General features: G+C 44.1%; 1 protein-coding gene across 3 annotated transcripts in view; it reads left to right on the top strand.

Annotated features, from left to right (window-relative positions):
* Positions 1 to 8,180: 8,180 nt before the first annotated feature.
* GUCY1A2 (guanylate cyclase 1 soluble subunit alpha 2) overlaps positions 8,181 to 27,352 on the top strand; it is a 237,455-nt gene continuing 218,283 nt past the window's right edge. For 2 of the 3 annotated variants that reach the window (XR_008319186.1, XM_053307939.1), the window contains exon 1: positions 8,181 to 8,828. Coding sequence is in view for 2 of the 3 variants with exons in the window: in XM_053307939.1 (XP_053163914.1) it covers positions 8,523 to 8,828 (306 nt within the window). In the remaining variant the exon portion in view is untranslated. The remainder of the gene's footprint in view (positions 8,829 to 27,352) is intronic. The other variant, XM_053307940.1, reaches the window with a different exon arrangement.

The raw sequence follows: 27,352 nt of genomic DNA, 5'->3' as shown, positions 1-27,352 counted from the left end.
GTTTAATGGCAGCAGGAATGTAGTTCCCTCCTTGGGACCAAAAGAATTTCAGAATGGCTATAATACTGCGTTTGGCCGTATCAACTACCGATCTAATATGGCCCGTTTTATAGCCATTGAAGTGAAACACTATCCCAAGGTATTTGATTTGCTTTACTTGGTCTACATTGTGATCTTCAATTGACCAGTTAAAATTCTGATGTTTAGAACTAAAGCGAAGAATTTTTGTCTTAGAATAATTTATTACTAATTGTTCCTTCTTGCAATGGCTTCCTAAAACACCCAAAGCTCTTTTTAAACCTATTCTAGTTTGTGATAGAATTACAGCGTCATCGGCATACATGAGTACAGGGAGATGTTTGTCTGCCAGTTTAGGTGCATGTATGTCCGAACCTTGCAGCTGCTGGATTAAACTGTTCACATAAAAGTTGAATAGGAAGGGAGCTAAGATGCAACCCTGTCTAACTCCCCTATTTATGGGTATCTTCCTTGAAAGTTGACATATATAGATCGAACAGCTCATATCCGTGAAGATTGGGGTCTTGCCATTGTTGTCCCAATACACAAAAAAGGAAAACGGGACGACCCAGGCAATTATAGACTGATAAGTTTGCTCAGCGTAATAAGTAAATTGTATGCAAAGCACTTATGTATCAAGCTGTGTGAGTGGATGGATCAGGAGGGCATTATAGAACCGGAACAGGCAGGGTTTACTGCTGGTAGGTCAGTAATGGATCACTGCATCGTATTACAACACTTAATAGAAAGATACGTGCATAAGAGGAAAACACCCCTCTATGCAGCCTTCATCGACTTCCGAATGGCTTTTGACTCTATATCTAGAGGAATTCTCTGGGCCAAGTTATCTAAAACTTCAATTGACAAAAGACTATTGTTACTAATATATACATTATATGAGAACTCAGCCCTCTGTATACAGAAATATTAAGAATGCTCTTTCCTTATAATAATGAATCCAAAATGTGTGTGTGTGTGTGTGTGTGTTTGTTTTAAAAATACAATATGTTAACATTTCCTTCAGTGTCTCAGCATGGCTGCTATATTGAGGTTCTTTCATACGCACATTTATTTTAAATTTAATTGATGCCTCACTTAAAAGACAGCTACTTAATCAAGTAAAAGCTCTGTCATCAGCAGCTCTGTGTAACTATTCTACATTTACCAATAGAGCTCTATTGAAAATACACACACAACAGTTTGGGCATCCTAGAATGCGTACCCTAGAAAGTACGTATGTGCTGACGATGCAAATGCTGTATTGAAAACTCTAATAACAATAGCTCTGAAAAAGAATCGACGATAGGACACGTCAGTTGCATGTAGTTTGCTGATACCTGTGGTGCATTCTCTCAACAGGCCAGGCTGCTAGAATCTATACCAGTCCTGACTAATCCAGAAGCTATATTTACACTGCAGGCCAATCACAGGAGCTGATGTTGCACATCAGGAGCTGATGTTTTCTCTCTCTCCTGTAACTGCCAAGGGTGCAGGTATACAGAATCCTACCTCACAGGGCTACATTCTTGCCTCAGATAATGAGGTTCCGGGGTCAAGCTTCCATGCTTCCAGAGCCAGCGTGGTGTAGTGGTTAGAGTGCTGGACTAGGACCGGGGAGACCCGAGTTCAAATTCCCATTCAGCCATGAAACTAACTGGGTGACTCTAGGCCAGTCACTTCTCTCTCAGCCTAACCTACTTCACAGGGTTGTTGTGAAAGAGAAACTCAAGCATGTAGTGCACCGCTCTGGGCTCCTTGGAGGAAGAGTGGGATATAAATGTAGTAGTAATAATAATAATGATGATGATGATGATGATGATGATGATGTTCATGACAGCATAGCCAGGCATTCAGACTTAACTACTGCAATGCGCTTTATGTGGAGTTACCTTTGTACGTAGTCCAGTAATGGCAGTTAGTACAGATTTTTATTTAATTAGTGAATTTATATAGTCTACCCTATACATAAAGTCCCTGGGCGGTTCACAACATAAAAATCATTAAAGCATTAACATAATTAAAACAATTCAAAATACAATAAAAACTCTAAAAACGGAAACTTAAAAACTGTGGCAGCTGGGTTGGTCACTGGGTCATCTTGAATAGACCATATTATCCCTATATAAAAAGAGCTACACTGGCTGCCGATATGTTTCTGGGCAAAATACAAGGTGCTGGTCATAACCTATAAAGCCCTAAACAGCTTGGGCCCTGGGTATTTAAGAGAACATCTTCTTCATTATGAACCCCACCGCCCATTGAGATCATCAAGAGAGGTCTGTCTGCAATTGCCACCGGCTCATTTGGTGGCTACTTGGCGATGGGCCTTCTCCACTGCTGCCCCAGAGCTTTGGAATGCACTCCCTGCTGAAATAAGAGCCTCCTCATCTCTGGGAACTTTAAAAAAGTCCCTAAAGACTAGGTGTGTGCATGGAACCGTCTGGCCCGGTTCGGTTCGAGGCTGGACCGGCCATGAACAGAACCAGGCCAGTTCGGTCCGGCCCCCCATCGAACCTCCCCCCGGTCCGGTCCCGAATTTAATCTAAAAAAATGAAATTACATTTTAATTACCTTTAGCCCCTTCGGGGGGCTTGCTGAAGCCATGGGGGGGGGTCCGTGTGGGTTCCCTCTCCCCCCGCCAGCTGCCTTCATCACCGCTGCAGCCTGCCATGGCCGGGTAAAACTGAACATTTTCGGCCCTTTCGGGCCTCCGTACGAGCATGGGACTGACATTTTGGCAGCCACCGCGCATGCGCCAATGCCCTCTGCGAGGTGGTCCTGTGGCTTCAGCAAGCCCCCAGAAGGGGCTAAAGGTAATTAAAATTTAATTTAATTTAAAAAAATTCATGGACCGGCTGGACCAGACCCGATGGCACCGGGGTGGTGGTGGCAGTGGTTCAGTTCGACCCCAAACCCCTGGACTGGACCGCCGGACTGGTCCACACATCCCTACTAAAGACATCTTTTCACCCAAGCTTTCTAATTTAACTGTGTTTTAAATTGTTTTAATGAAAATTTAAAAAAAATATTCAGAGACTGAGTATATTTTTACTCAAGTGCGGGACGGATGAGAGCATGCCAGGTAGCCATGCCCTTCCATCCCAGCATGGTCTAGAACCACTCATAGGAACATAGGAAGCTGCCATATACTGAGTCAGACCATCAGTCCATGCTTGCATGTAGAAGGTCCCAAGTTCCTGCCCTGGCATCTCCAGGATAGGGCTGAAAGGGATTCCTGCCTGCAACCTTAGAGAATCTGCTGCCAGTCTGGGTAGACAATACTGAGCTAGATGAACCAATGGTCTGACTCAGTATAATGCAGCTTCCTATGTTCCAAATGTAGACAATAGGGCTGTGTAGGTAGTCTTGCTGGCACCCCTGACCTCCAGGGGTGCTGCCATGGCCATGGGGTGGGGGAATCGTCCGGCGGTTCCCCATCCTCCATTGGCCTCCTCCCGGTCACAAATGGCCCAATTTGGGCCATTTCCAGCCCATTCTGGGCCTCTCTACGCTGGTGGCAGCCATTTTGTAGGTCATGTAGATGGATAGTGCACATGCACAACAGCCTCTAAAATGGCTGCCAGCGCAGAGAGACCAAGAACGGGCTGAAAATGGTCTGAACTGGGCCATTTGTGACTGCGGGGAGGCCAACAAGGGGAGGGGGAAGCATCACAGACCATTCTGTGGCTGTGCCCCCCCCCCCGGAGGCAGCGAGTTTAATTTTTTTCTAAATGTTAGAACCCCCGAACTGGCCCCAAGCTGGCTGAGCGGCTTCAGCTCATCCTCGAGATGGACCGATTCGGTGGCGAACCGGCTCGAGGTAATTATGCATCTCCCTAATTACATTTGTAGCAAAGAATAAGTGAAATATCTCTTCTCTTTGCTGGCCACCCCTCCCCTTTCTTCCTCTAGCAACACTAATTAAAGCATCCCATTAGTCAAAAGTGTAATAAGGCTGTGGGGGCTTTGATGGCATCTGTGATGTTGTTAGCACAACTCCCATGAACTGTTTAACTGTTTGAAAAGGAAAGCGTGGGATGAGTTAAAAAAGAAAAGGGTTGAGGTTTTGGATCGGTTGCGTTTCATTGTTTTTGAAAGTGTCATCGTTCTTTAAAGAACTTCTCAGCTTTCTATTTAATCTTGACGTAGCATTCTGCCATGCTGTCTGACTTGTGTTTCACTACTGCCTTCTCCTTTTCTGGCTTGTAGAGAGGCATGCTTGTCAAAGTTAAGTAGAGTTCTCTTGACATTTACACCAAATATTTAATTGTAAATGAAAGTGGATTGGAAGAAAAACTCAAGCTGCTTTTTACAAACATTTCAGGTGATGTCAAAAGTCATCTTACGTGGATCACAAAATCTTGCAAGGCATCTTATCCAGAGAACCCCGTTTTTACAGAGATGGTTGAAGTAGTTGGGTACCATGCTTAAACATCTGTCTGCTTCAAAAAGTGGAGCTGTCCAGCATGGAGTTAGAAAATGAATTTGAGAGAAAGACTAAAGTGAAAGCAATTCAATAATGCGCCTGTTAAAATACAGGTGAGGAGGAGAAGACAAGAAGAACAACAGATGACTCATGCATACACTGATTTGCTTTAATTAACTCATGTCATCCAATTGGCTAAATGGTGTGATAATGCACAGTCATGGCCTTACTGTATATTACCCACCACCGTATTTCTTAGTCCATTTAAAACTCTTTATATGCTTGTATACAAAGGGATAGGGCTTCTTGAATAGTGGCCCCCCTGCCTTTGGGGTGCCCTCCCCAAGGGGAAACTGCCAGTTTCCTGCTCTGATTAGTTTTTTTAAAAGAACTTGAAGATTCTCCTTTTTAAATAAGCCTTAAAAACAAACAAACAAACCTGGCAGTAAATCAGTTGATGGTTTAACTAATTTTTAATTCTGCTATTTTATTTTGTTCTGTTTACTGAAATAATTTACTGGAACAAACAAACAAACAAACTTTATCTCCTCTCCTCATAACAATCCTGTGAGATAGGTCAGCTGCAGATGGGATTGCGGTTGGATCTGAGGACAGATCTGAACCAGAGGACTCATGAATGGTTCGCAGCTCTTAAATCTCTTAAAACGTTCTATAGTCTAGCCTTTAAAGGTAAAGTGTGCCGTCAAGCTGGTGTTGACTCCTGGCCCCCACAGAACCCTGTGGTTTTCTTTGGTAGAATACAGGAGGGGTTTATCATTTCCTCCTCCTGTGCAGTATGAGATGATGCCTTTCAGCATCTTCCTATATTGCTGCTGTCCGATATAGTACCAGCAGGGATACGAACTGGCAACCTTCTGCTTGTTAGTCAAGCATTTCCCCGCTATGCCACTTAAGGTGACAGTCTAGCCTTTACCAAACTTTAAAAGAGCCCTTAAGACATTTTTTTAAAAACCAGGCTTTTAGTAATCTTTGAATATTTAAATTGTTTTAACCATTTGACTTACTTGTTTTTATTTTGTTTATTTTTGTGAACCACCTAAAGCAGTGATTCTCAAGCTTGGGACCTCAGATGTTGTTGGACCCCAATTCCCATAATTCTCAACCAAAGGCCATTGGGGCTGGGGATTATGGAAGTCGAAGTCCAATAACTTCTGGAAACCCAAGGTTGAGTATCCCTCGCCTAGAGCCTTTGGAGTCAGGCTGTATATAATTAATAAAATAAACAAACAAACAAAATATAGTGCTGCAGCTCTACTAACTAACATTGGACCATATTCGCAGCCATTAGCAAACCTGTGAAAAATAATTTATCTTTATTATCATGTCACATAAGCTACAAGCTACTTGAATCTGCAAGAGGATGCTTGCGACAGTTGGAAATATACAGTACTAGAGGGATTGATCTCAGATACATAGAGAGCAGTTTGGGGTGTCACCAGAATTGCTAATATGGATGAGTAAACATGTCACACTTTTTGTTTTGTGCACTTCCACCATACTACCCTATTCAGATATTATGTTGGATGCGTGTACAGGTGTCTGTGAACATCCACATGTTTGTGTGTGGATGACTGTGCATGCATTTGATTTTAAAGTAAAACTGGGTACAGATCCCCTCAAATACAGGGTGTAGATAGAAAGTGTACTGTTGTACATGCATTTAATGTAATATTTATATTTATTTATTTATTTGATTTATAAAATAAATCAATGGCTCAGGGCAGTTTACAACAAATAAAAACAATTAAAATCAATTTAACAGTTAAGATCAAAACTAAATCAATTAAACAATTAAAATAATCTAATTAATAACATTAACATTACAATAATTTAAAATCAGCATTAAAAATTGAAACCATAAATCTAATCAAAAGTCTGGGTGAATAAATGTGTCTTCAGTGCCTTTTAAAAAGTTGCCAGAGATGGGGAGGGTGTTATTTCAACAGGGAGTGCATTCCAAAGTCTAGGGGCAGCAATGGAGAAGGCCCGTTTCCAAGTAGCCTCCAAATTTATTTATTTATTTATTTGAGTTGGTGGCAACTGCAGACGAACCTCTCTAGATTATCTCGACAGGCAGTGGGGCTCATGGTGAAGATGGCATTCTCTTAAATAAGTAATGTGCGAATAAGGCTAGTGTCTGCAGAGGAATGAAGACATTTATTAGTGGTTTTGGTCACATCCAGCTTCTATCAGCTCTCACCTGCATAACTTGTGTACTCTGTAAATAGTGGAGGTAGGGCCTTGAATCTGATCAGTGGTAAGCAAGAACTTTAAGCTAAAGATCATAAGAACATAAGAACAGCCCTGATGGATCAGGCCCAAGGCCCATCTAGTCCAGCACTGTTTCACACAGTGGCCCACTAGATGCCTCTGGGAAGCCTACAGGCAGGAGTTGAATGCATGCCCTCTCTCCTGCTGTTACTCCCCTGCAACTGGTACTCAGGCATCCTGCTTTTGAGGCTGGAGGTGGTCTATAGCTCTCCGACTAGTAGCCGTTGATTGACCGCTCCTCCACGAAGTTATCCAAAGCCCTCTTAAAGCCATCCAGGTTGCTGGCCGTCACCACATCTTGTGGCAGAGAATTCCACAAGTTGATTATGCATTGTGTGAAAAAGTACCTCCTGTTTGCTGTACACAGTACCATCTGTGTACTGTATCTGTGATGGCTTGTTTACACAGACAATGTGTATGTTTGCTATATAAACAAAGCAGTGTATATAGCAGGAAGGAAATGAGAAGATGGGTTCTCTCTCCCAAAGGGGCTCACAGTCGAAATGGGACAAAAGGGAGACAAAGCAACAGGCACTAGAAGGGTGTTGTGCTGAAGCTGAACTCTGTTGCTCTCCTCCTGCTAAATATGAGAGCCACCTCCACTTTAAATGGAGGTTGCCCATTTACCAGAGGAAGCCGGTTTTAACTCTCTGGGCAGGGCATTCCAGTGAGGCGGTGCCACCACTGAGAAAGCCATGTGTTAGGAACCTGTCAAACGGCTCTCAACTAAAGGCAAACTAGAAAATAGGTCCTCTGAAGTTGATCTAAGAACTCTGTCAGATCCATACAGGAACAAATAAATTACATGGGGAGAATATGCGGTTATTCCATTACACTGTGATTAAGCATGTGTAATCGAACTAATTGCATATTTCCCTTTTATAGCACATTCCATTTCTTTCTGCCTCCATTTCCCTCTCCTAACTCTCTTGTTTCCTTTGCCTCACTAGACTGTAAGCAGCTGGAGGCAGGGCTCTTCTTTTTATTCTTTGTCCAATACCATGTTCGTGGATGATAAACAGAGCTACACAATTAACTAAATATGCAACTATTAGGCGGTAGCCTATCTAAGAGCTCTAGCAGGTTCATAGGGAAGCCTGGCCGGCCTCTTTGTTCCCTAAGATCCGTGATGGTCCGTTCACACGTGCCGATCGTCACTGCATGTTGCATTCTATGGAGGATTAACGGTGGACACCAGAAGCAGCCCATCGGTCACTTCTGCGTCCCATGCAGCGTCTAACGCGCTGCGGGCACCACATGGATCTGCAGCGGTGGTAAGTACCGGAGGTCTAGATGATCTGCAGGCGATCCGCGGGCCTTAAGATGCTGCCTCTGTCTCCCGAGAAAGCTTTTGCTGCCGTGGACTGCATCCCCCCCCCCACGCCTTTTTCTTTTTACCCCCTTAAATTTGGCGACAGAGGCGAGACAAACCTTCCCCGCTGCAAGCACGTGACGGCGGCGGAGGCGAATGGAGGCGGAGCGAACGAGGCAGGCAGGCAGCAGCGCCAGAGGAGAGGAGCGAGGGGGAGGCAGAGCCAGGCAGAAGGCGAGGAGGAGGAGGGCTGTCGACGGAGGCGTCGGCTTTAAAGCCTCCCAGCCGGGCAGCAGCGGGAAGCAGCGCTGGTGGGCTCTCCGGCAAGGAAGCGAGGCAGGGCTGGGCTCCTTAGCAATGAGCAGCAGCCGCCGCCGCCCGATCAGCCTTGCGGGACCCCGCGGCCGCTCCTCGCCGATTCCTCTCGCTGTCTCCGAGCAGTAGCAGCCCCGCCGCCGCCGCCGCCGCCGCAGCATGTCCCGGCGCAAGATCTCCTCGGAATCCTTCAGCTCGCTCGGCTCGGACTACTTGGAGACCAGCCCGGAGGAGGAAAGCGAATGCCCCGTGGCCAGGCTGTGCTGGAACGGGAGCCGGAGCCCCCCTTCCCAGTCGGGGGCCACCACCCCCGTCTCCGCCGCCGCGCCTCGGTTGGAATTGGCGGCGGCTGCGGCGGGAGCAGCGGCAGCCTCAGCCTCCGCGGGCTCCAGGAGGGCACCTCGCCGGAGACGGGTCAACCTGGACTCCCTAGGCGAGAGCATCAGCCGCCTCACCGCTCCCACGGTAAATGCGAGGCGCCCGGGCCGCGGCCAGGTGTGCAGGCAGGCAGGCAGGCAGGCAGTGGGGGCTGGCGGTAGGGCGCCGCGAGGCGCCTGGGGAGGATCCTGCGGGTAGCCCGGCTATGCTGTGCTTGCAAATGGAGGGAGTGGAAGTGGGGGACCCTTCGCGTGTGCCGTCGTCACACGTGACGCTCGACACGCGAGTTGCACGTTGCTTTCATTTCCGTGCAGGGATTTCTTCTTCCGAACGCCTTTCCGATTTCTAATAGCTTGCTGCGGAAATGGGGGTGGGTGGGTCCGGAGTTGCCCCCCCCCCGCGCCATGCATACACACCACCACCACTACCACCACCACCACACACATAGCGGTGTTCATGATCTGGAGCTGAAAAGCGCTGCCCCAGGCTCTGGGTCCCCGCTCCGGCCGCCGCCACGTTACTTTCTACCCCCGGCTTCCCACTCGCGATCCTTTTCTGCCCGATCCTGCTTAAATTCCGGCGTCAGGACGACGACTCATCGACGCTGCTCGCGGGTAGTTCTCGGGCTTCACTTTTCCGTGTCTGTACTTTCTCGAGGTCCTATTTTCACTTTGCCCAGAAGCGCACACTGAAAGGATGTACAGTCGCAGCTACTAGAATGGGGGTGGGTAAGACGGGGTTACGATCCTGCACAGTACTAGCGCAAGACATTTTGGGGCTTGAGGTAGAAAATCCACCTAGCAGCCCCCCCCCCTCCCAGGGCAGCCCCAGAAAAAAAAGGGGGGGCATAGAAGGGACAAAGTGCATTTCTGGCTGTGTGAGCTGGGTCCTGTATGTTAGATTTTGGAAACAGATAGGAGGGGAAACAATTATTACTTTGCCCCCACCCCCACCAGTAGACAGAGGGCACAATCGACTTGGAAGATCTCCTCCACAAGTCCTGTTGAAAGGGACAGGAGTTATGCAAGAGCGTTGCCTTGCACAGCTCCTATTCATTTCAAGGGGGCTTGTGGATGAGAACTTCCCAATAGATTGTGCTCTATGGATCAGATCTTTCTGCCATTCTGTCTGCCCTTGAATGGCACCCCAAATCAACCGACTGCTTAACCTTCTTCTCTTCTGAATCTATTCTCTGGATAAGTGCTCTGGATAAGTTTGTGCCTTGTGCCCTCCTCTTCTCTTCCTCTGCGGGGACGGATTCTCTTTAGAAATCTCAGCTGGCTCTATTTCACCTACACTTTTCCCCATAATAAACTGAATTTCCTTTCTTTGACATTTCTGAGTAGCTTTCCCTGACTTGAACTTTTCCTCCTCTAGATCATGCTGCCATGATTTGGAATACTTTTATTTCTCTTGTCAAGATGCCTTCATTTTCCATATATCCTCTTCCTACCACTTCTCTCAATTACCCTTAATAGTAGAACCCACAATGCAAGTTTTCTGTGGATCTGAATTATGTCCCCTTCATCCTGCTTGAAGCCTCCCTCATATGCCTAGTTCTCAGAATTGCTCCTGGAGGCAGCAGTTTCTCCCTTTCCTTGTGACCATGGTAGTTTCTACTGCTGCTTGATTCTTTTCGGCCCTGGGAGTCCCTCGGTACCCCTCAATTCTGCCCATGGCTTTTGGGCAACCTTTTAGGGCCTAACTAGTAAAGTGTGCTATTGAGTTGGTGTTGACTCCTGGCGACCACAGAGCCCTGTGGTTTTCTTTGGTAGAATACAGGAGGGGTTTACTATTGCCATCTCCCGCGCAGTATGAGATGATGCCTTTCAGCATCTTCCGATATCACTGCTACCTGTTATAGGTGTTTCCCATAGTCTGGGAAACATACCCAGCGGGGATTTGAACCAGCAACGTCTGGCTTGCTAGTCAAGTCATTTCCCACTGTGTTATGAGGTGACTAACTACATCTTACATATGTGTGTAACCAAATCTTGATGTCCCATTTTTCCCCCTAGGAAAAGTCACTTTTAGGGGGGAAAGTGAGGTTTAAAAAGTGAACCTGTAGGACCTTTCCCTAGGAAAAGTCACAGGGGGTGATTTGGAATGGAGAAATAGCCGTGGGGAGATGTTGAACCCTTCTCCTGTCCCTTGTTTTTCTGCTCCAATCTTGTCCCCCCTCCCCAATTAATGCTATGAGATTCCAAATGTGTGTGTTCTTGCAAACAGGCATTTGGAGCCCTGTAGGGGGTGGGAGCAACTGAAGGGCCACTTTGGAGCAGAGAACTGTCTGGGAAAGGGTTAAACACTCCCTCTGGCTGCTGCTTCTCTGCTCGAAGTTGCCCCGTTGTGAAGTGCCCTTTTGTGGAGGAGGGAAGGCCATTTGAGTCTGCTGCATGCATCGGTGCGAAACATGTAGTTGGACCCTTAGCGCATCACTTGGAGCTCCTTGCGCTCTAGTGATGTGCATCGTCTCCTTGTGGGGGGTTCTCATCCCTGCTGAGAAGCTGTTAGGAACATAGGAAGCTGCCTTATACTGAGTCAGACCACTGGTCCATCTAGCTCAGTATTGTCTACCCAGACTGGCAGCGGCTTCTCCAAGGGCTGAGAGGGACTCTTTCCTGCAGCCTATCTTCAGAATGCCAGGGAGGGAACTTGGAACCTTGTGCACGCAAGCCTGTGCTCTTCCCAGAGCGGCTCCATCTCCGAAGGGGAATATCCTGCATTCTCACATAAGTAGTCTCCCATTCAAATCTAAGGGTTGCTGGTGCCTGTTGGATGACTGAGCTGGGTGCCACTCTTTCCTTTGAAAGGAAAGTCTCCCAAGTGTCCAACTTGGACTTGATCCGTTTTCACTTCCTCTTTTGGTCATTGCTGCCAGTGCAGGTCAGGGAGTTCTGTGTGTGCAGACTTCCAAAGGCTGCTGCAGAAGACCAAATCAGATCATTGGTAAGCCTTGGATTGCTCTTCACCTGGGCACAATGCACAGCCTTGACCAGAATTGCACAACTTTGGCTCTCCAGCTGTTGTTGGACTACAACTTCCATCATCCCCAGCTATTGGCCACTGTAGCTGGGAATGATGGGAGTTGTAGTCCAACATCAGCTGAAGAGCCCGAGTTTAAATTCTTCCCTATTGAAGACCCTCGGGATGTTGGCAGTTCATTTGCAGGGGTTTGGACCAAGATGGTACAACTTTGGCCGACTAGCTGCTGTTGGACTACAAAGTTGTACAATCTTGGTCTAAACTGCTGCCAATGAACTTCCAGCATCCTGAGGGTCTTAGACAGGGAAGAATTTAAACTTGGGCTCCTCAGCTGTTGTTGGACTACAACTCCCATCACTCCCAGCCACAGTGGCCATTAGGCAGGGATGGTGGGAGTTGTAGTCCAACAGCAGCTTGAGGGCTATAGTTAAGCACCCCTGACAGTTGTTTGGTAATTTATATAAACCTTTCAGGAATGGTGGAAAGCACTCATTTCACTAGTAAAAAAAACTGGGCTATTTCCCAGGTAGGCTGAAGAAAGACAGCAAAGGAGTCCTAGGAATATAGAAAGCTGCCTTATATCGAGTCAGACCATTGGTCCATCTAGCTCAGTGTTGTCAACACAGACTGGCAGCAGCTTCTTCAAGGCTGTAGGCAGGAGTCTCTCTCAGCCCGATCTTCGAGAGGCCTGAGAGGGAACCTGGAACCTTCTGCATGCAAGCGTGCAGGTGCTCTTCCCAGAGCAGCCCCAGATATTTTACAGTACTCACTTGTCGTCTCCCATTCAAATGCAAACCAGGGTGGCCCCTGCTTAGCAAAGGGGACAGCTCAGGCTTGCTACCACAAGACCAGCTCTCCTCTGTTAGTAGGCTGGAAATATTACATACTAGCAAAATGCTCGTCCTTGCCAGGCGTGGAGAGAGGGTTTATATGCTGTAAAGGGGCATGATGCAATCTCCCTTGGACCTCCATCCATTCCCATCTGTGAGAGCCAGAGCACTATGTGCCAGAGGTGATGGCTGGAGGAAGCATTTGCCTCTACCAGAACTCTGTCCTCGCAATTTACTTGTCCCCGTAACCCCAGACCGAGTTGTGTTTCTTGGTCACGCTAGAGTGTGATGAAAGAAACGCCCTCTTTGGCCTGTGAAACAGAAGCGTGGGAAGCTTGAGGAGCCAGTTTTGACGCGGTGAGTGGGGAAGTGGGTTTAGCGACGCTTCTTCCCCGCTGCTTATGTACTCTAAATATATATCGCTAAATATCACACAGCCATACTTGGTATCTATAGGGCCTCTGTATCTGCAGCAGCCCACCAGTACTCAGCACCAGAATCTGTTTTCGGAGCTAGGCCTTGAGACTCAGCCCTGGGACAGGGCATATTCCATGCTGTGTAAAACAAATAAATAAATCGGGGTTCCCATGCTCATTCTTGAGCATGATCAAGAGACAGAATCCAAGGTGGGGCTGGGCAGGAGCAAGTTGGAGTCTTCATGTTGGGGATCACTGTTTGGGGAGTAGTGTCTTTGAATACTCCCCTGTGCATAGGAATTTAGGATTGGCCTTATTCAGAGTCCAACCATTGGTTCATCTAGCTCAGTATTGTCTACATCAGGGATTCTCAACATTGGGTCCCCAGATGTTATTGGACTTCAGCTCCCGTAATCCCCGACCAAAGGCCACTGTGGCTGGGGATTACAGGAGTTGAAGTCCAGTAACATCTGGGGACCCAACATTGAGCATCCCTGGTCTACATTGACTGGCAGTGGCTCTCCCAGGCAGGTGTGTCTCCCAGTTCCAACCCTATCTGGAGATGCGAGGGATTGAACCTGGGATCCTCAGAATGCAAAGCAGGTGCCCTTACGCTGAGCTATGGCCCCATCCCTTAAAGGGATGGTGCTCGCATATAGTCACCCATCCAAATGTATACCAAGATGGACCCTGCTTAGCAAAGGAGACCATTCATGCTCACTCCCATGAGACCCTTTACTCTCATCCCAATAAATGCATAGTTGTTGTTCCCTCCTATGGTGAACAATAAGATGCTGTGCTTGGGGGTTACTGTTGTGGTGAAAGAGAAACCTGACTGTGGTTGAAAAACCGTTGATGTTTTACCGGTTAGCTCAGTTCACTTGGCTTGATGGGAATCCAGAACTTACCAAAAACTAACTGCAGTGGCACCCATCATTTCAGTGTGTTTAAGCCTCTTGATGCTCAAACTGTGAAGAACTGTTCGGAAACAGATGCTTGGAAAGACAGTTAAATTCATTAGCTGTCTCTGGAAGCAATCCACAGATCACATTCTTCCACCACTTTGATTTATGTCAGGGAAGCTTCTTCATGGCATTGTGCAAAATGATCAGGGTGGAATCCATGCTCTCTCAAAGTCTGCAGGTCCTAGTTCATCAAGTGGATTTTCTTTTTGGCTTTACTGTTCAACACAACTTTAGGGACATTTGACAAACATGTCATAGGTGTCCAAAGGTCTAAATATGTTCTTCTTAACTTCACAGAGTTTTAAATTAATGGATAGGATGAAAGGGCTTTGTTCTTCTTCTGCGCAATGGATTTTGCTGTGAATGTTTAGTGTTTGCTGAAACACTTTTGCAGCCTCTTAAAAGCACCATTTAGATTTTATTCTTTATATATGCCGGAATAGTTCATTTTTGAGTTAATGAAATACTGAAGGTGCTCAAATCTTAGTTCTGACCTTGGGGAGAAGCCATAATGTCTGCTTGTACTGTGTCAGAAGTCAAGGTGAACACGTTAGTAGCTCAACCATAATTTCTAATGTCAGCCAGGACTGTAGTACATGAGATTACCCTTATTCTCTCTCTCTCTCTCTCTCCTCCCATTCCATTGAGTTTTATGGCATTCCCATCCAAGTTTATGTGTTTAGGATTGCAGAAGGCAAGCTTAATCTTTGAGAAGTGTCTTTAGACAGGCGTGAATGAATCTGAGCCCCTGTCACGTAGATATGTGAGGCTGCAAAACTGGGATATCGCTACACAGAGCATGCTGCAGAAAAAGAAGATATTTGATTGCTAGGGACTTGAAATATTTTTCCAGTCCTGGCTTTTGAAGAAGCATAATGCCTCCACATATGCTACTCCAGTTAGAGCTGAATGCTTTCTTTGATAAATGGAGGCAGAGGTTGCTACATAAAAATATGTTATAGTATCCTTCAGTGGTTAACAGGTAGCATGTTGAACTCAGATTATTGTGTATAAATGATAAGAATAATCGCACAGTCTATTGTCTGTAGCCAACTTTTCAATTTTGGAAAAGAGGTGAGCTCAAATTTATTGTTAGTCTATCAAAGAGAACTGTTTCTCTTTGCTTCTGATATTCTCTGTATTAATTATGATGTAGTGAGTAAATAAAGAAAATTGCCAGTATGTTAGACGGATAACCGTGCAGTTGAAAGCTTATTTACTCACAAGGAAGTTCTGTGAGCTCGGTGGGCTTACCCCCTGTGTGTGCTTTGGATTGCAGCATAAGGCTGTATTTATTTTATTTTATTTTATTTTATTTTATTTTATTATTTATTTATTTATTTATTTCATTTGATTTCTATACCGCACATCCAAACATAGCTCAGGGCGGTTTACTCAGAGAAATAATAAATAAATAAGATGGATCCCTGACCCCAAAGTCTAAAAAGAAACACAAGATAGACACCAGCAACAGTCACTGGAGGTACTGTGCTGGGGGTGGATAGGGCCAGTTACTCTCCCCCTGCTATAATCACCACATTAAAAGGTGCCTCTTTCCCATGTTATCAGGGGTTAGTACAGTATGTAAGTTAGTAAGTCCCATTGAACTGATACTTGTTTTTGAGTAAGCATGAATTGGCTCAGGCTGTACATGTACTAAAGTTTCATTAATCGGACTTTTCTTTCATTGTTCCCCCCCACACCCCTACTTTTCTGCCTAAGCGTATTCATCAGTGGCTGTCTTAACATCAAAATTAACAGAAGACAACCCAGATGACTTGGATCAAAATATTCATAAAACAATTAAGCTATTCAATAAGACAGGTGACATAATTTTAGTAACTCTCCTGCAGTATGTCCCAAGTGTTTCTGAAAAAGCCCAGCATTTCAAGATATCTAGTATTTGTTGCCCTGTAATTTTAAGAGTTATATTTTCATGCTTGGGAACGTGAAGCCTACTATAATGAGATGACTTAAAAGGTGCAGATTTCCCGAATATGAAGAAATATGTACACCTTACTGTGAAATCTGAAGAAAGAGAGACATATTAATGGGAATGCTTCAGTAGACTGTTCCAGACTGTCTCTCTCAGCCATAGCAGGATTATTCATTTATAAGTGAAATTTTCAGATAATGGCTGAAACGACAAACTACTACTGCCTCGGTTCACAAGTTATTTCAATAATTACTACTGCCGAGCCACCAGAAAGATGCTCTACATATATTGCTCCTCAGTTTCACATTTTGTTTCATCCCAGCTTGATAGCATTACTAATATATACTGCAATTCCCCATTTTATAGTAATAAGACTAAGAGTGTGAATAATAGTGCTTTTGAGTGTTCCTAGTGCTTCACATACATTATCCCAGCAACAGCCCTGCACAAATACTACAAATATTTATAGACCACTTTTCAACAAAAGTTCCCAGAGCAGTTCATGTTGATATAAATAAAATAAATGGTTCCCTGTCCCCAAAGGGCTCACAATCTGCAAAAGAAATACAAGATAGACATTAGCAACAGTCACAGGAGGGATGCTGTGCTGGGGATGGATAGGGCCAGTTGCTCTCCCCCTGCTCAATAAAGAGAGAATCACTACTTTGGCTAATGCCTGACATCTGGACTAATGCTGCACTAGTGCCACAAACAAAGATATACATACATGCAAGAAGGTAACATAGCTGAGTGGATGCTCAGAGTTACTCAGAGGCATTCACACAACCAAAAAGTGTTTGTCACTATCCAGGTCTGGGAGCCAAGTCTGTTCCCAATTTTTGGTTGTGTGGAAGCAAGGTAGGAGGAAAACCTGGGCAGCTTTTCCTCCTACCTTGCTTCCACACAATCGCTCTTACCCAGGTTCTCCTCCTACCTTGCTTCCACACAACCAAAAACGTGGAGCACACACAGCTCCCAAACCCAAGTAGAACAGTTTTTGATTGTGTGAATGACCTCTCAGACTCTTGCAGTCTCGATTCACTTGTGCAAGCATTGCACCTATGCCGCCTGGATAGTGGATAGCTTTGCATCATCCCCTGCAACCTATATGGATTGAAGAAAAGGCTTCATGGCAGGAAGTTCAGATATAATGTTCCCAGTCCTTCTAGAATGTGCCATAGGTTCCCCTCAACTCTCACATCCAGTTTGTTCCTATTTTGTGCGAACTATAGTTTGCTGTTACAGCTGAACCAGCAAACGTTGATTTGTGCTTGCTCTCTAGAATTGAAAACCTGGATCAAACCGTAGTTTGCCAGTTTGGAAGCAATGGGAACTGTGGTTTGCATTAAAGTAGCTAATTGAATCTGAGCATGCAAAAGGAGGAAGGATGAAACTCTCATTTCACCTTCGTTTTGCTACATGTGAATTGAGCCAATGTGTTCATGGCAGAGGTGAGATTTGAACTGAGGTCTTCCTGGTTAAAAGTGTACTAGTTCTTTATACCTTGGGAGTAATTTCCATTGATCTCAGGCGTGTGTGTGTGTTTTGCAGAGCCTAAATAGGTCTAACTGGGAAGTAAACTTAAATCGGTGAAAAATACTGACAAATGTTTTTTGTGGGGGATCATGTCTTGGAGTAGCTTTCAGTGTTTGATACCAAGAGGGAGATAAGAAACACTTGTGAGTTGAACATCTTTTTCACATGCATGCTTTGAAAATTAGAGCTTGAGTCCACATCTCCCTACAACAAGAGATGAATGGGTAGAGAGGGGTGGAAGATGTATGAACTCAGATTTTGGTATTGGGAACAATAATTGGAAACAAATATTACTTGATTGCTTTGAAAATTCCAAGCTGTATTGAGTTCAGTCTTTCATATATAGGGCAGGTTCTCACACTCCACATGATTTTAGTTTGATGGGAATCTGAAATTCCCAAGGTGCACATGCTCCCATGGAATATGATGCGAGAACCCATAAATTGCCAGAAATTCCAGGTTTGACGCTGCAGGCAACAATGAAGTGAAGATCTCCAGTCAAGATCTGAACTTCATGTTGATGAAGCTGAGTTCTGACCTTGATTGACATTCATAACTTCATCATTTCCCATGGGATTCTGGGTAATCTCTGAGTTCTCACGTAATGCTCCGTGGGAGTGCATGCGCCTTGGGAGTCTCGGATTCCCATGACGCTTAAATTACACAGAGCATGAGAATCCACCCAAAGTTGCATTAAGTGATAGGTTAATGCCAGTTGAGCAGATGCATGAAAATCAGACCATTAATACATATTCATCAGCTGGGGGGGGAGCGGTAATCGAGTGATAGAGCACATAGCTTCATGCAGATGATTCCACATTCAGTCCCTGGCAATTCCAGGTAGGACTGGGAAAGACCACAGAGCTGTTGCCACTGTAGACAATACAGAGCTAGATGGACCATGAGTCTGACTTGGTTGAAGGCAGCTTCAGATGGACATTTGATAATTGCAGCATCAAGTACTGATTTGTGTATGTGAATGAGTCATACAAGATGAAAACGTATTCCACTCAGGCCATCTGGAACCCAGCCCTAAATATTGTTACTCGGAAATAAGTCTGAGACTGAGTTCAAATCTGCATAAGTGCACAGAAGATTTCTTTAAAAGACCAATAGCCCTCTTACCAAATACTTTATTTTAGTTAGCTTTAAATCTGCAAAAATTATCAGTGGGCATGCTCAGGGTATATGTGCAAAAGATGTGCATATGTATTTGAAGATTCATGTATCAATCATTGCTGTAGGGTTGGGAATGAAACTTCTCCAAAGTGAAATTCGAAAAAGGATTTTGAATGAAAAGTCATAGATTTTTATTTTTTGTTTTTGTTTCTCCACATCCCTATGACAAACACTTATTTTGGCATGATCTTTCATAGGCAACATAATCTGATGAAACAAGTTATCACCTTTAAAAAATTAATTTTAAAAAATAGGCACGGACCATCTAGATGGCAGCTACTTCTGCTCCCACTTGGATGCAGTAGGAAAAAATATGCCTAAGGAAGGCAAGAACCTTTTCTGCCAATAAAAGAAAAATGGACACTTCTGCATCCATGCAGATGCAAACTAGCTGTACAGATTATACAACCCACTTTGTTTTTAGCCTTGTTGATTGTGGGGGTTGGGGGCAGGATATGTGTACGTAACATAAACAAAATTGCCCTGCCCATCTGTAGTGTAGGGAACAGATTAACCAAAGCTGAATCTCTGATTCCCTAAATTAAAGCCATGTGGACCTAGCCAGCAGTTGCTTTCCATTTATTGCTACCATCTAGGAGCCAGTACGTGCATTTAAACATTAATTACTAGCAGCTGAACCACGGGCCTCTTTAGATGCATTTAAAAAAATGTGTATATTCTAAGATGCTTTAAGGGCATACCTAAAAATGAGAAGTGCAAATGTGGTAAATGTATGTATATTATTTTGGTTCTTCATCAAGGAGCTGGGCTTGGCTGCAACTCCTTGGCACACTGCTGGGAGGTGTGCCAAGGGTTTAGAGGAGCCGGCACTAATAAAGTGCCCTCTCGCCTTCCCCTCCTCCAGCTGGCCTTGGGAAAACTCCTAAAGGTGGGATTCCCTTTTGCTTGTAAAGGGGAATCCTCATGTGATTTCCCCTTTACAAACATCAGCCCTCAGACTGGATCAAACCGGTTCGGCCAAACTATTGGTTCGAATTTGAACCAAACCGCCAAAACTGGATACGTGCGCTCCTTGGCACACTGCTTGGTATCCTTATTTTGAATGACTCTCCACTCCAGAGATACTTGGGATAATTAAATAAATATTTAAACCAATCACAATGAGAATATATTTTATTTTTAATGTAGCTTTTTTTGCTCTGTATTTTGCCCAAATGCTGTCAAAACAGCTTAAAATACAAACACACACTCCATAACAAAACAGCAACACAGAATAACAGAGAAAGTAGGACAATACAGTATGGTAACTGATAGAACTACAATGTAGTTTGCAAAACTAACATCAAGTGGTTTCAAGGGAGGAGAGCTGGTCTTGTGGTAGCAAGCATGACTTGTCCCCTTGGCTAAGCAGGGTCTGCCCTGGTTGCATATGAATGGGAGACTTGATGTGTGAGCACTGCAAGGTATTCCCCTCAGGGGATGGAGCCACTCTGGGAAGAGCAGAAGGTTCCAAGTTCCCTCCCTGGCTTCTCCATGATAGGGCTGAGAGAGATTCCTGCCTGCAATCTTCAAGAAGCCACTGCCAGTCTGTGAAGACAATACTGAGCTAGATAGACCAATGGTCTGATTCAGTATATGGCAGCTTCCTATGTTCACTTTGGGCTAACCTGTAAACATATATTCAGAACATTTGATACCAGCAGATCAACTATGTATGTTGGGTGACAAATTTGGGGTGTACAGAGTTGTGTTAACGTTCAGTGAGATGTGTGCTTCTGACACTTGAGGAACCAATTTTTTTTAAAAGTTGAAATTCAAACTCTTTACTAAAATAAGCAGAATGATGTGGCTTGGATAACTGATGCAAATCGAGCTAGTTTGCATAGATTACCCTAGTTTGCATCACTTATATGACTCCTGGTAGTTAAGACAATAAGCAGTACACGGAGCTGTTTCTAAATATATGTGAACATGCAGTAATAGCCCATGATCTGAACGTGTTTATGTCACAATACACTTATCTTCCTGTAACTTTTGCTACCAGGAAATTGTTTTCCTCTAACTCCGTGCTTCACTAATTTTACCTGACTCCATTTGCGTACATTAGCAAGATCTAAATAAATCTCTGGATCTTGCATCATTGATGTTGACTAATGCGCTGCCATCTCAAAAATGTGACATTTGAAGTGAAATTCAGGGGCTGACAGAGTGTGCAACATTCTGTCTGCTTTTTAACAGAACATGCCTTCAGGTGCACAGGAGTGCTCTTGGGCAAGACACAAGATGTGCTTAAATGCAATTGCATGGTGCACAGCCATTATTTCCAATGGCAATCTCTTGCACAACTGAATTCACATAATTCTTGTGTTTCTCACAAGAGTGCTGTGTGCACATGTTGCAATAAAAGGCAGACAGAACGTTGTGCACTGTGTCAGCCAGCATTGCTCCCAAAGACGACGACAACAATAATAAACAACTTAATTATTAGCTACCCCATAGCGAATTGTTCTCTGCGCGGCTCACCACACAACGGTAAAACGTGAAATAATGCACAACACATTAAATCATCACAGACAAAAAGGGGGAAAAAAGAAAATGTTCCAAAGAAGCTCAACCAGGTTCTATAAGACAAGGGAACTTTATCAAGGTCTTTCCACAAATCCTTGGGTAGCCGTTAGTTCTCTTGAGTCATTTAAGGTGTTTTTTCACCTGCTGATAGAGGCAACGTAGATTCTAGTTGAGCTTATTATGTACTGTGCTCTTCAGTTCTTTGACTTTCGTGTGCTTAAAAGTTTTTAAGCACTTGCTTTAGAACTGCATAGCAGTTGAAGTGACTCGGCTAGAAGCCACTTAACTTCTAGTTGGGGAGCAGGAGATTGGTCTTGTTAGGTTAGATGGAATTCTACTCAAGAAGTGTTAGGATTAATCAGTGATGGACTGCCTGCTTAGCTTCTGGGTTTCTGAATTCCCTGGGGCTTCATTTCTGCCTACACTTAATCTATGCAATTTCTAGCTTTTTCATATTTGCTGCACTGGTGCAAACCTGTCACTTCAGTGCAAGGATGTTGTGCTAACTTGTTCTACTAAGTTGGGAGCTTGTGTTCCAGGCTAGTAATCTACTTTTAAGCCCTCTAGGCTAATGGTCCTTGCCCCATTTTAAGGCAGTGAATTTGCAGGGTGTGAAGAAGTTCTGTCCTAGTTGCCCTCAAGGCAAGACTGGCCCTCAGGACCTTGGAGAGCTCCAAGGAAGCAAGTTGATCCAACATCAGTCGGAGGTAGACTGAGCTCTTCAATACCTCTGAGCTCAGTACCCCTCTTGGGCTCCACAAGTGCTTGCCTGGAGAGTGGAAGCTTTAAGGGGCAGCCTTCTAGCCCTCCTCTTCCTCTGGTCTATCTGGTCATGTCTGCGGATGGAGCCATAGCTCTGTGGTGGATCATTTGCTTTTCATGTAGAAAATCCTAGGTTCAGTCCCTGGCATCTCCAGGTAGGGTTGGGAAAGACTACTGCCTGGAACTTTAAAGAGCCACTGCTGGTCATTGTAGGCAATACTGAGCTAGCTGGACCAATGGACTGGCATAATATAAGGCAGTTCTCTATGTTCCCAAGTCTAGCTTGTTAACAGCACTGGTAGGCAGATACTCAGGAGTGTGATTGTGTGGGAGGAGCCAGCTCTGCAGAGGGCTGAAGTTCTGAGGGTCCTATTTCAGGACACTTGTGCTCCGAAGGTGCTATTTGGAAAACTCTGTCTCCAGGGTTCCTTCAGGTTCTGGCCTAGTGTCAAAGTCTGGAGCTGGGTTTAGTGCTGGCTCTGTCTCCTCAGGGTCTGAATCCAAGTCACTACTCTAGGTTGCACAACAACAACAAAATATTTATATACTGCTTTTCAACAAAAGTTTACAAAGCGGTTTTACAGAGAGAAATAATAAATAAGTAAGTAAGTAAGAAAGATGACTCCCTGTCCCCAAAGGGCTCACAATCTAAAAAGAAACACAAGATGGACACCAGCAACAGTCACTGAAAGTACTGTGCCGGGGGTGGATAGGAACCTAGGAACATAAGAAACTGCCATATACTGAGTCAGACCATTGATCTATCTAGCTCAGTATTGTCTTCACAGACTGGCAGCGGCTTCTCGAAGATTGCAGGCAGGAATCTCTCTCAGCCCTATCTTGGAGAAGCCAGGGGGGAACTTGAAACCTTCTGCTCTTCCCAAAGTGGCTCCATCCCCTGAGGGGAATATCTTACAATGCTCACACTTCTAGTCTCCCATTCAGATGCAACCAGGGCAGACCCTGCTTAGCTATGGGGACAAGTCATGCTTGCTACCACAAGACCAGCTCTCCGGTTACTCTCAGGGCCGGTTACTCTCCCCCTGCTCAATAAAGAGAATCACCATGTTAAAAAGGTGCCTCTTTGCCCAGTTAGAGGGGTGACAACCCTCAGGGGCGTATTTTCAGGTGGCACAGAGGGCTTCCTGGAGAAGTGGAGGGTGTCAAATCTTGCCATTTCCTTACTGCAAAAGTGCACTTAGTTCGGATGTTCTGTTCGGATGTTCGGCTGCTCCCTTGCCACACCTGAGCATCCTTGCTCTGTATGTCAACCCATATCTGTGAGTGTTCCCACATCCGATTTACATCTCCAACACCATACATAATTTTATAACCCTCTATTACCTGCTCCCTTAGTTGCCTTTTTTTCTAAACTAAAAAGTTCCAAAGTGTTCTCCTTTCCTCCTAAGGAAGGTTCTCCATGCCCCTGAACATTTTGGCTGCCATTTTCTGCACCTTTTCCAGTTTTACAGTATCCTTTTTGAGATGTGGCAACCAGAACTGTACACAGTATGCTGGGTGTGGCCACTCCACAGATTTATAGAAGGCCATTACGATATTGGTGGGTTTACTTCCGATTTCTTTCCTCATGATTCCTGCGACACCGTGTTCTTTTTTCTTTTTAAAAAATCTCTTCCTTTGCAGACAGGCAAGATTTGGCAGTGTAGCTACTAAATTGCCTGTGTTTTAGCAGCATCTGAAGAGAATTTCTGCTCCATCAGGTCCTCAGGACTTAAACACCTGTTTTTCCAAATGGAAGGAACCTGCTTTCTATGTGGGGTCTCATTTAAATAGATCTTCTGTTGAATCTTTTGCAAGAACACATTAGATTCTTCTAAAATGTTTTTTTTTTAAACTGAGATAGTAAATTTAGCTCCTACTGAGAGCAGAAGTAATTGCCTGATGTAGATTTTTTTTAAAAAAACACACCCTTTAAAAGGCTTAACCCTGTTTTTCTCCTTTATTTTTCAAGTATATTCCAAGTTGCACATTTATATGCAAAAGGATAGATAAATTGCTAGTGTCTTATGTTTAAAGAAGAATTGTATGAATTGTGCATTCTGTCTAAGGCTGACTTGAAGCCTGAACATCTTATGGATCTTATGCTTTTGCTGTAGTTGTGGTGTGGATAATTAAGCTATGATTTATCAATATTTTTATTACATTGGCTTGGCAGGGTTGCCTTCCTTTCCATACTTATTGGCAGGAGTGGGGGAAAAAAAGATGACTAAATCTGTGTTGAGAACCTGAAATATTGCTGAAGTTCAAGGTTTCCTATTGAAGTACACCCAATTAAAAGCAATTTATGTTTGCTTTGGTTTTCCAGAGTGTATGCAGGGATCATTGGTGTCAACTTGATTTTCATAATATTTAAAAAAATGTTTAAAGCTACATTTCTTCACAGAATCAAAGCAGTACAGGAGTGTAGTCTTCCCATATCTGCTTCTAGAATAAATTGCGAGGATTCTAGTCCGCATATGGGCGGGGGGTGGGTGGGCTCAAAATGGCAAGCCAACTTAAAAGCAGTAGGGCAAGTAAGAAGCAAAAAAGATCCAGGATAATCCCAGTGCTGGAAACATCCTGGATGATTGGTTGGCTGGTTACATTAATATTCAGCACCATCACCAAGGAAGAGGATTTTTTTGTTTGTTTGATAGAGAACTGGCATCTAAAAATGTGGAGAGAAAAAACCTTCACCGATCCTAGCTCCATTGGGAAGAATGCTATTACATATATACCCTCTTTTCAACAAAAGTCCTCAAAGCTGTTTTACACCAGAAAAATAGATAAATAAGGCTCCCTGGCCCAGAAGGGCTCACAGTCTAAAAATAAACCTACTGAGGTCATTCACACAATCAAAAACTGTGTTCTACCCGGGTTCAGGAGCTGTGTGTGTTCCCAATTTTCGGTTGTGTGGAAACAAGGTCATAAGCAAACCTGGGTAGCTTTGCTGCCTACCTTCCACACAATCACCTACTCAGGTTCTCCTCCTACTTTGCTTCAACACAACTGAAAATTGGGAGCATACTCAGCTCCAACTTGGGTAGAACACAGTTTTTGATTGTGTGAATTACATCGCAGTATAAATCAAGCCACAGCCACTGGGGGAAAAAAAATGCTTTGCTGGAGTTGAATAGACTTCTAGAAGGACATGAAAAGCAGAGGCGTATCTAGGGAAAATAGCGCCTCGGGCAAGCACTGAAATTGCGCCCGCTGTTCAAACATCTGACACCCATCTTTTAGATAACTTTACTATAATATCAGCTGAAAAGTATAAGTCAAGCTCGTTAATCTTTTAATAGTTCAAAAACTATTTAGCAGTGGACGTAGCCAGACCAAAAAATGCTGGAAAACTACAAATTTCAGTATGCTGGGGCTCATGAAATACCCAAATACTATTTGGAGGTGTACTTGGAAAACTAAACAGAAGTGCCTGTCTAATTCTCTACTATGCATTGTAGCATCACTATTACATCAGTTTTAAAAATAAATGGAGAATTTGGCTTTCCCCAGATACTCTGAAAATAATTAAAGGATATGCAGAGTAAACTGTGTCACTGCTTGGAATATATTCTAGTATTTCAGAAAGACAGTTAAAATGAGAGAAAGAGAGCAAGAAACTCCCAGTGGGCCTTAACACTAAGGATTTCACACTGATTCAAAGACAAACTCACCATAGCCATATTGTTAAGACACCACATTTAACTCACTTATCATAAGAAGCAAAGTAAGAGCAAATGAATACAATCCTAGTTCATAAGCTTCAGCTCTGTATTCACAAGCCCTGATTCTCTGTACATAGTGCCAAACTGAATATGTGTACAGTGACTTATATTATATTAAATTAAATTTTTTTAAACCTGTAGCCCCTTCAGGGGGCTTCCTATAGGCCGTGGGAGGGGGGCATCTGCAAAGGTTACCCCTACCACCACTGGCCTCTAGAGCCTTGCAGAGACCATTTGAGCATGTCCTGTGGCCATTTTTAAAAATATTTTTTTTTAATGGCTGCTGAAAACAAAATGGCCACCGTGCATGCTCAAATGGCCTCTGTGAGGCCTGGCATGGCCTAGGGCCTCACAGAGGCCATTTGAGCATGTGCAGTGGCCATTTTGTTTTTGGTGGCCATTTTTTTAAAAAAAATAATTTTAAGAATTTGCGCCCCCCCTTCAAGTGGCACCCGGGGCATGTGCCCTGCCTGCCCCACCCTAGATATGCCCCTGATGAAAAGAAATGTTGAGGAATGGAGGTTCATGCTCTTGTGTACTCCTTCTCCTTCTGTAGCTGCTTCTCTCCACATCTGTTACTCTGGAGCATGATGCTGTAGGTGGAAGGACTAGTTACTCACAGGGTTTGACAAAGTCCCCAGATGATGTTGTCCATCAATGCCCTATTCGGCCCATCCCTCACTAACAAAGTATGATATTTCAGATCTGACATGATAATTTTCTTATGGGCTCCTTTTGTTGTGTAATATTAGCCATAGACCTGTCAAGTTTTGATAGGTGAAGGAGAAGCAGGGGAAATGGAAGAGTTATTGGCATAGGTAGAGGCAAGATGGGTCAGGGGCTGCTTTTCAAAACATATCAGTGTTTCTTGTTTCCCCTACCAAGTATGATCTCCATACCTCCAAAATTAGGAGCAGAATACTCAGGAGTTATATTTCCTCTTTTCGCACACCAAATCTGATTTGTGTGTGAGAGAGCAAGAGAGAGGCACGAAATAAAAACATAAAAAATTTGAATTCATTTCTGCTTCAGTTGCATCAGCATTTACTAAATCTTGGAGGTTATTCACACAATCAAATACTGTGTTCTACCGGGCTTTGGGAGTTGAGTGTGCTCCCGGTTCTGTGGAAACAATGTAGGAGGAAAACCTGGGTAGCTTTTCCTCCTATCTTGCTTCCATACAACCGAAAACTGGGAACACACCCAGCTCCCAAACCTGGGTAGAATGCAGTTTTTGATGGACTGAATGACCTCTCTGTTTCAAACACTAATTTTAAAAAGTGGTGCAATAACTGGTTCCAACACATTGAACTGATTTAGATGCATATTGCTTGTAATGTCTCTCTATGAAATGAATATAACTATTTTAAAATATTTTAAAGCTATTTCTGAATATTGTAAAAGGTTTGACAAAGAAAATGCACACAAACAACCACCAGGAAAATAAAATATTAATCATCTAATCAGTTAAATGAAAGCTGAGTGGCTGATTATTAAACCACTTGATTTGAACAGTTTGCCACCTTTTTACATGTTGGGTTCTGTTCAGGTTTATGTCAAACAATATATTTGACATAAATAGATTTGGATTCAGTTCTAATCCACTGGAAGCATTTCACTCTAGGCATGAATGACAATCACCTATTTGTGAGAAAGCAAAGCAAGAAAGTAGTCCACTGGGTTGGGAAATCCATTCTTTTTCCTGCTCCTAGTGGCCCATTAAGAATTAAGCCTATCCTTATCTATGT

Source organism: Hemicordylus capensis, chromosome 3 (genome assembly GCF_027244095.1).
Source record: "Hemicordylus capensis ecotype Gifberg chromosome 3, rHemCap1.1.pri, whole genome shotgun sequence".
Taxonomy (NCBI): domain Eukaryota; kingdom Metazoa; phylum Chordata; class Lepidosauria; order Squamata; family Cordylidae; genus Hemicordylus; species Hemicordylus capensis.
This window is presented reverse-complemented; position numbering and strand designations above follow the sequence as displayed.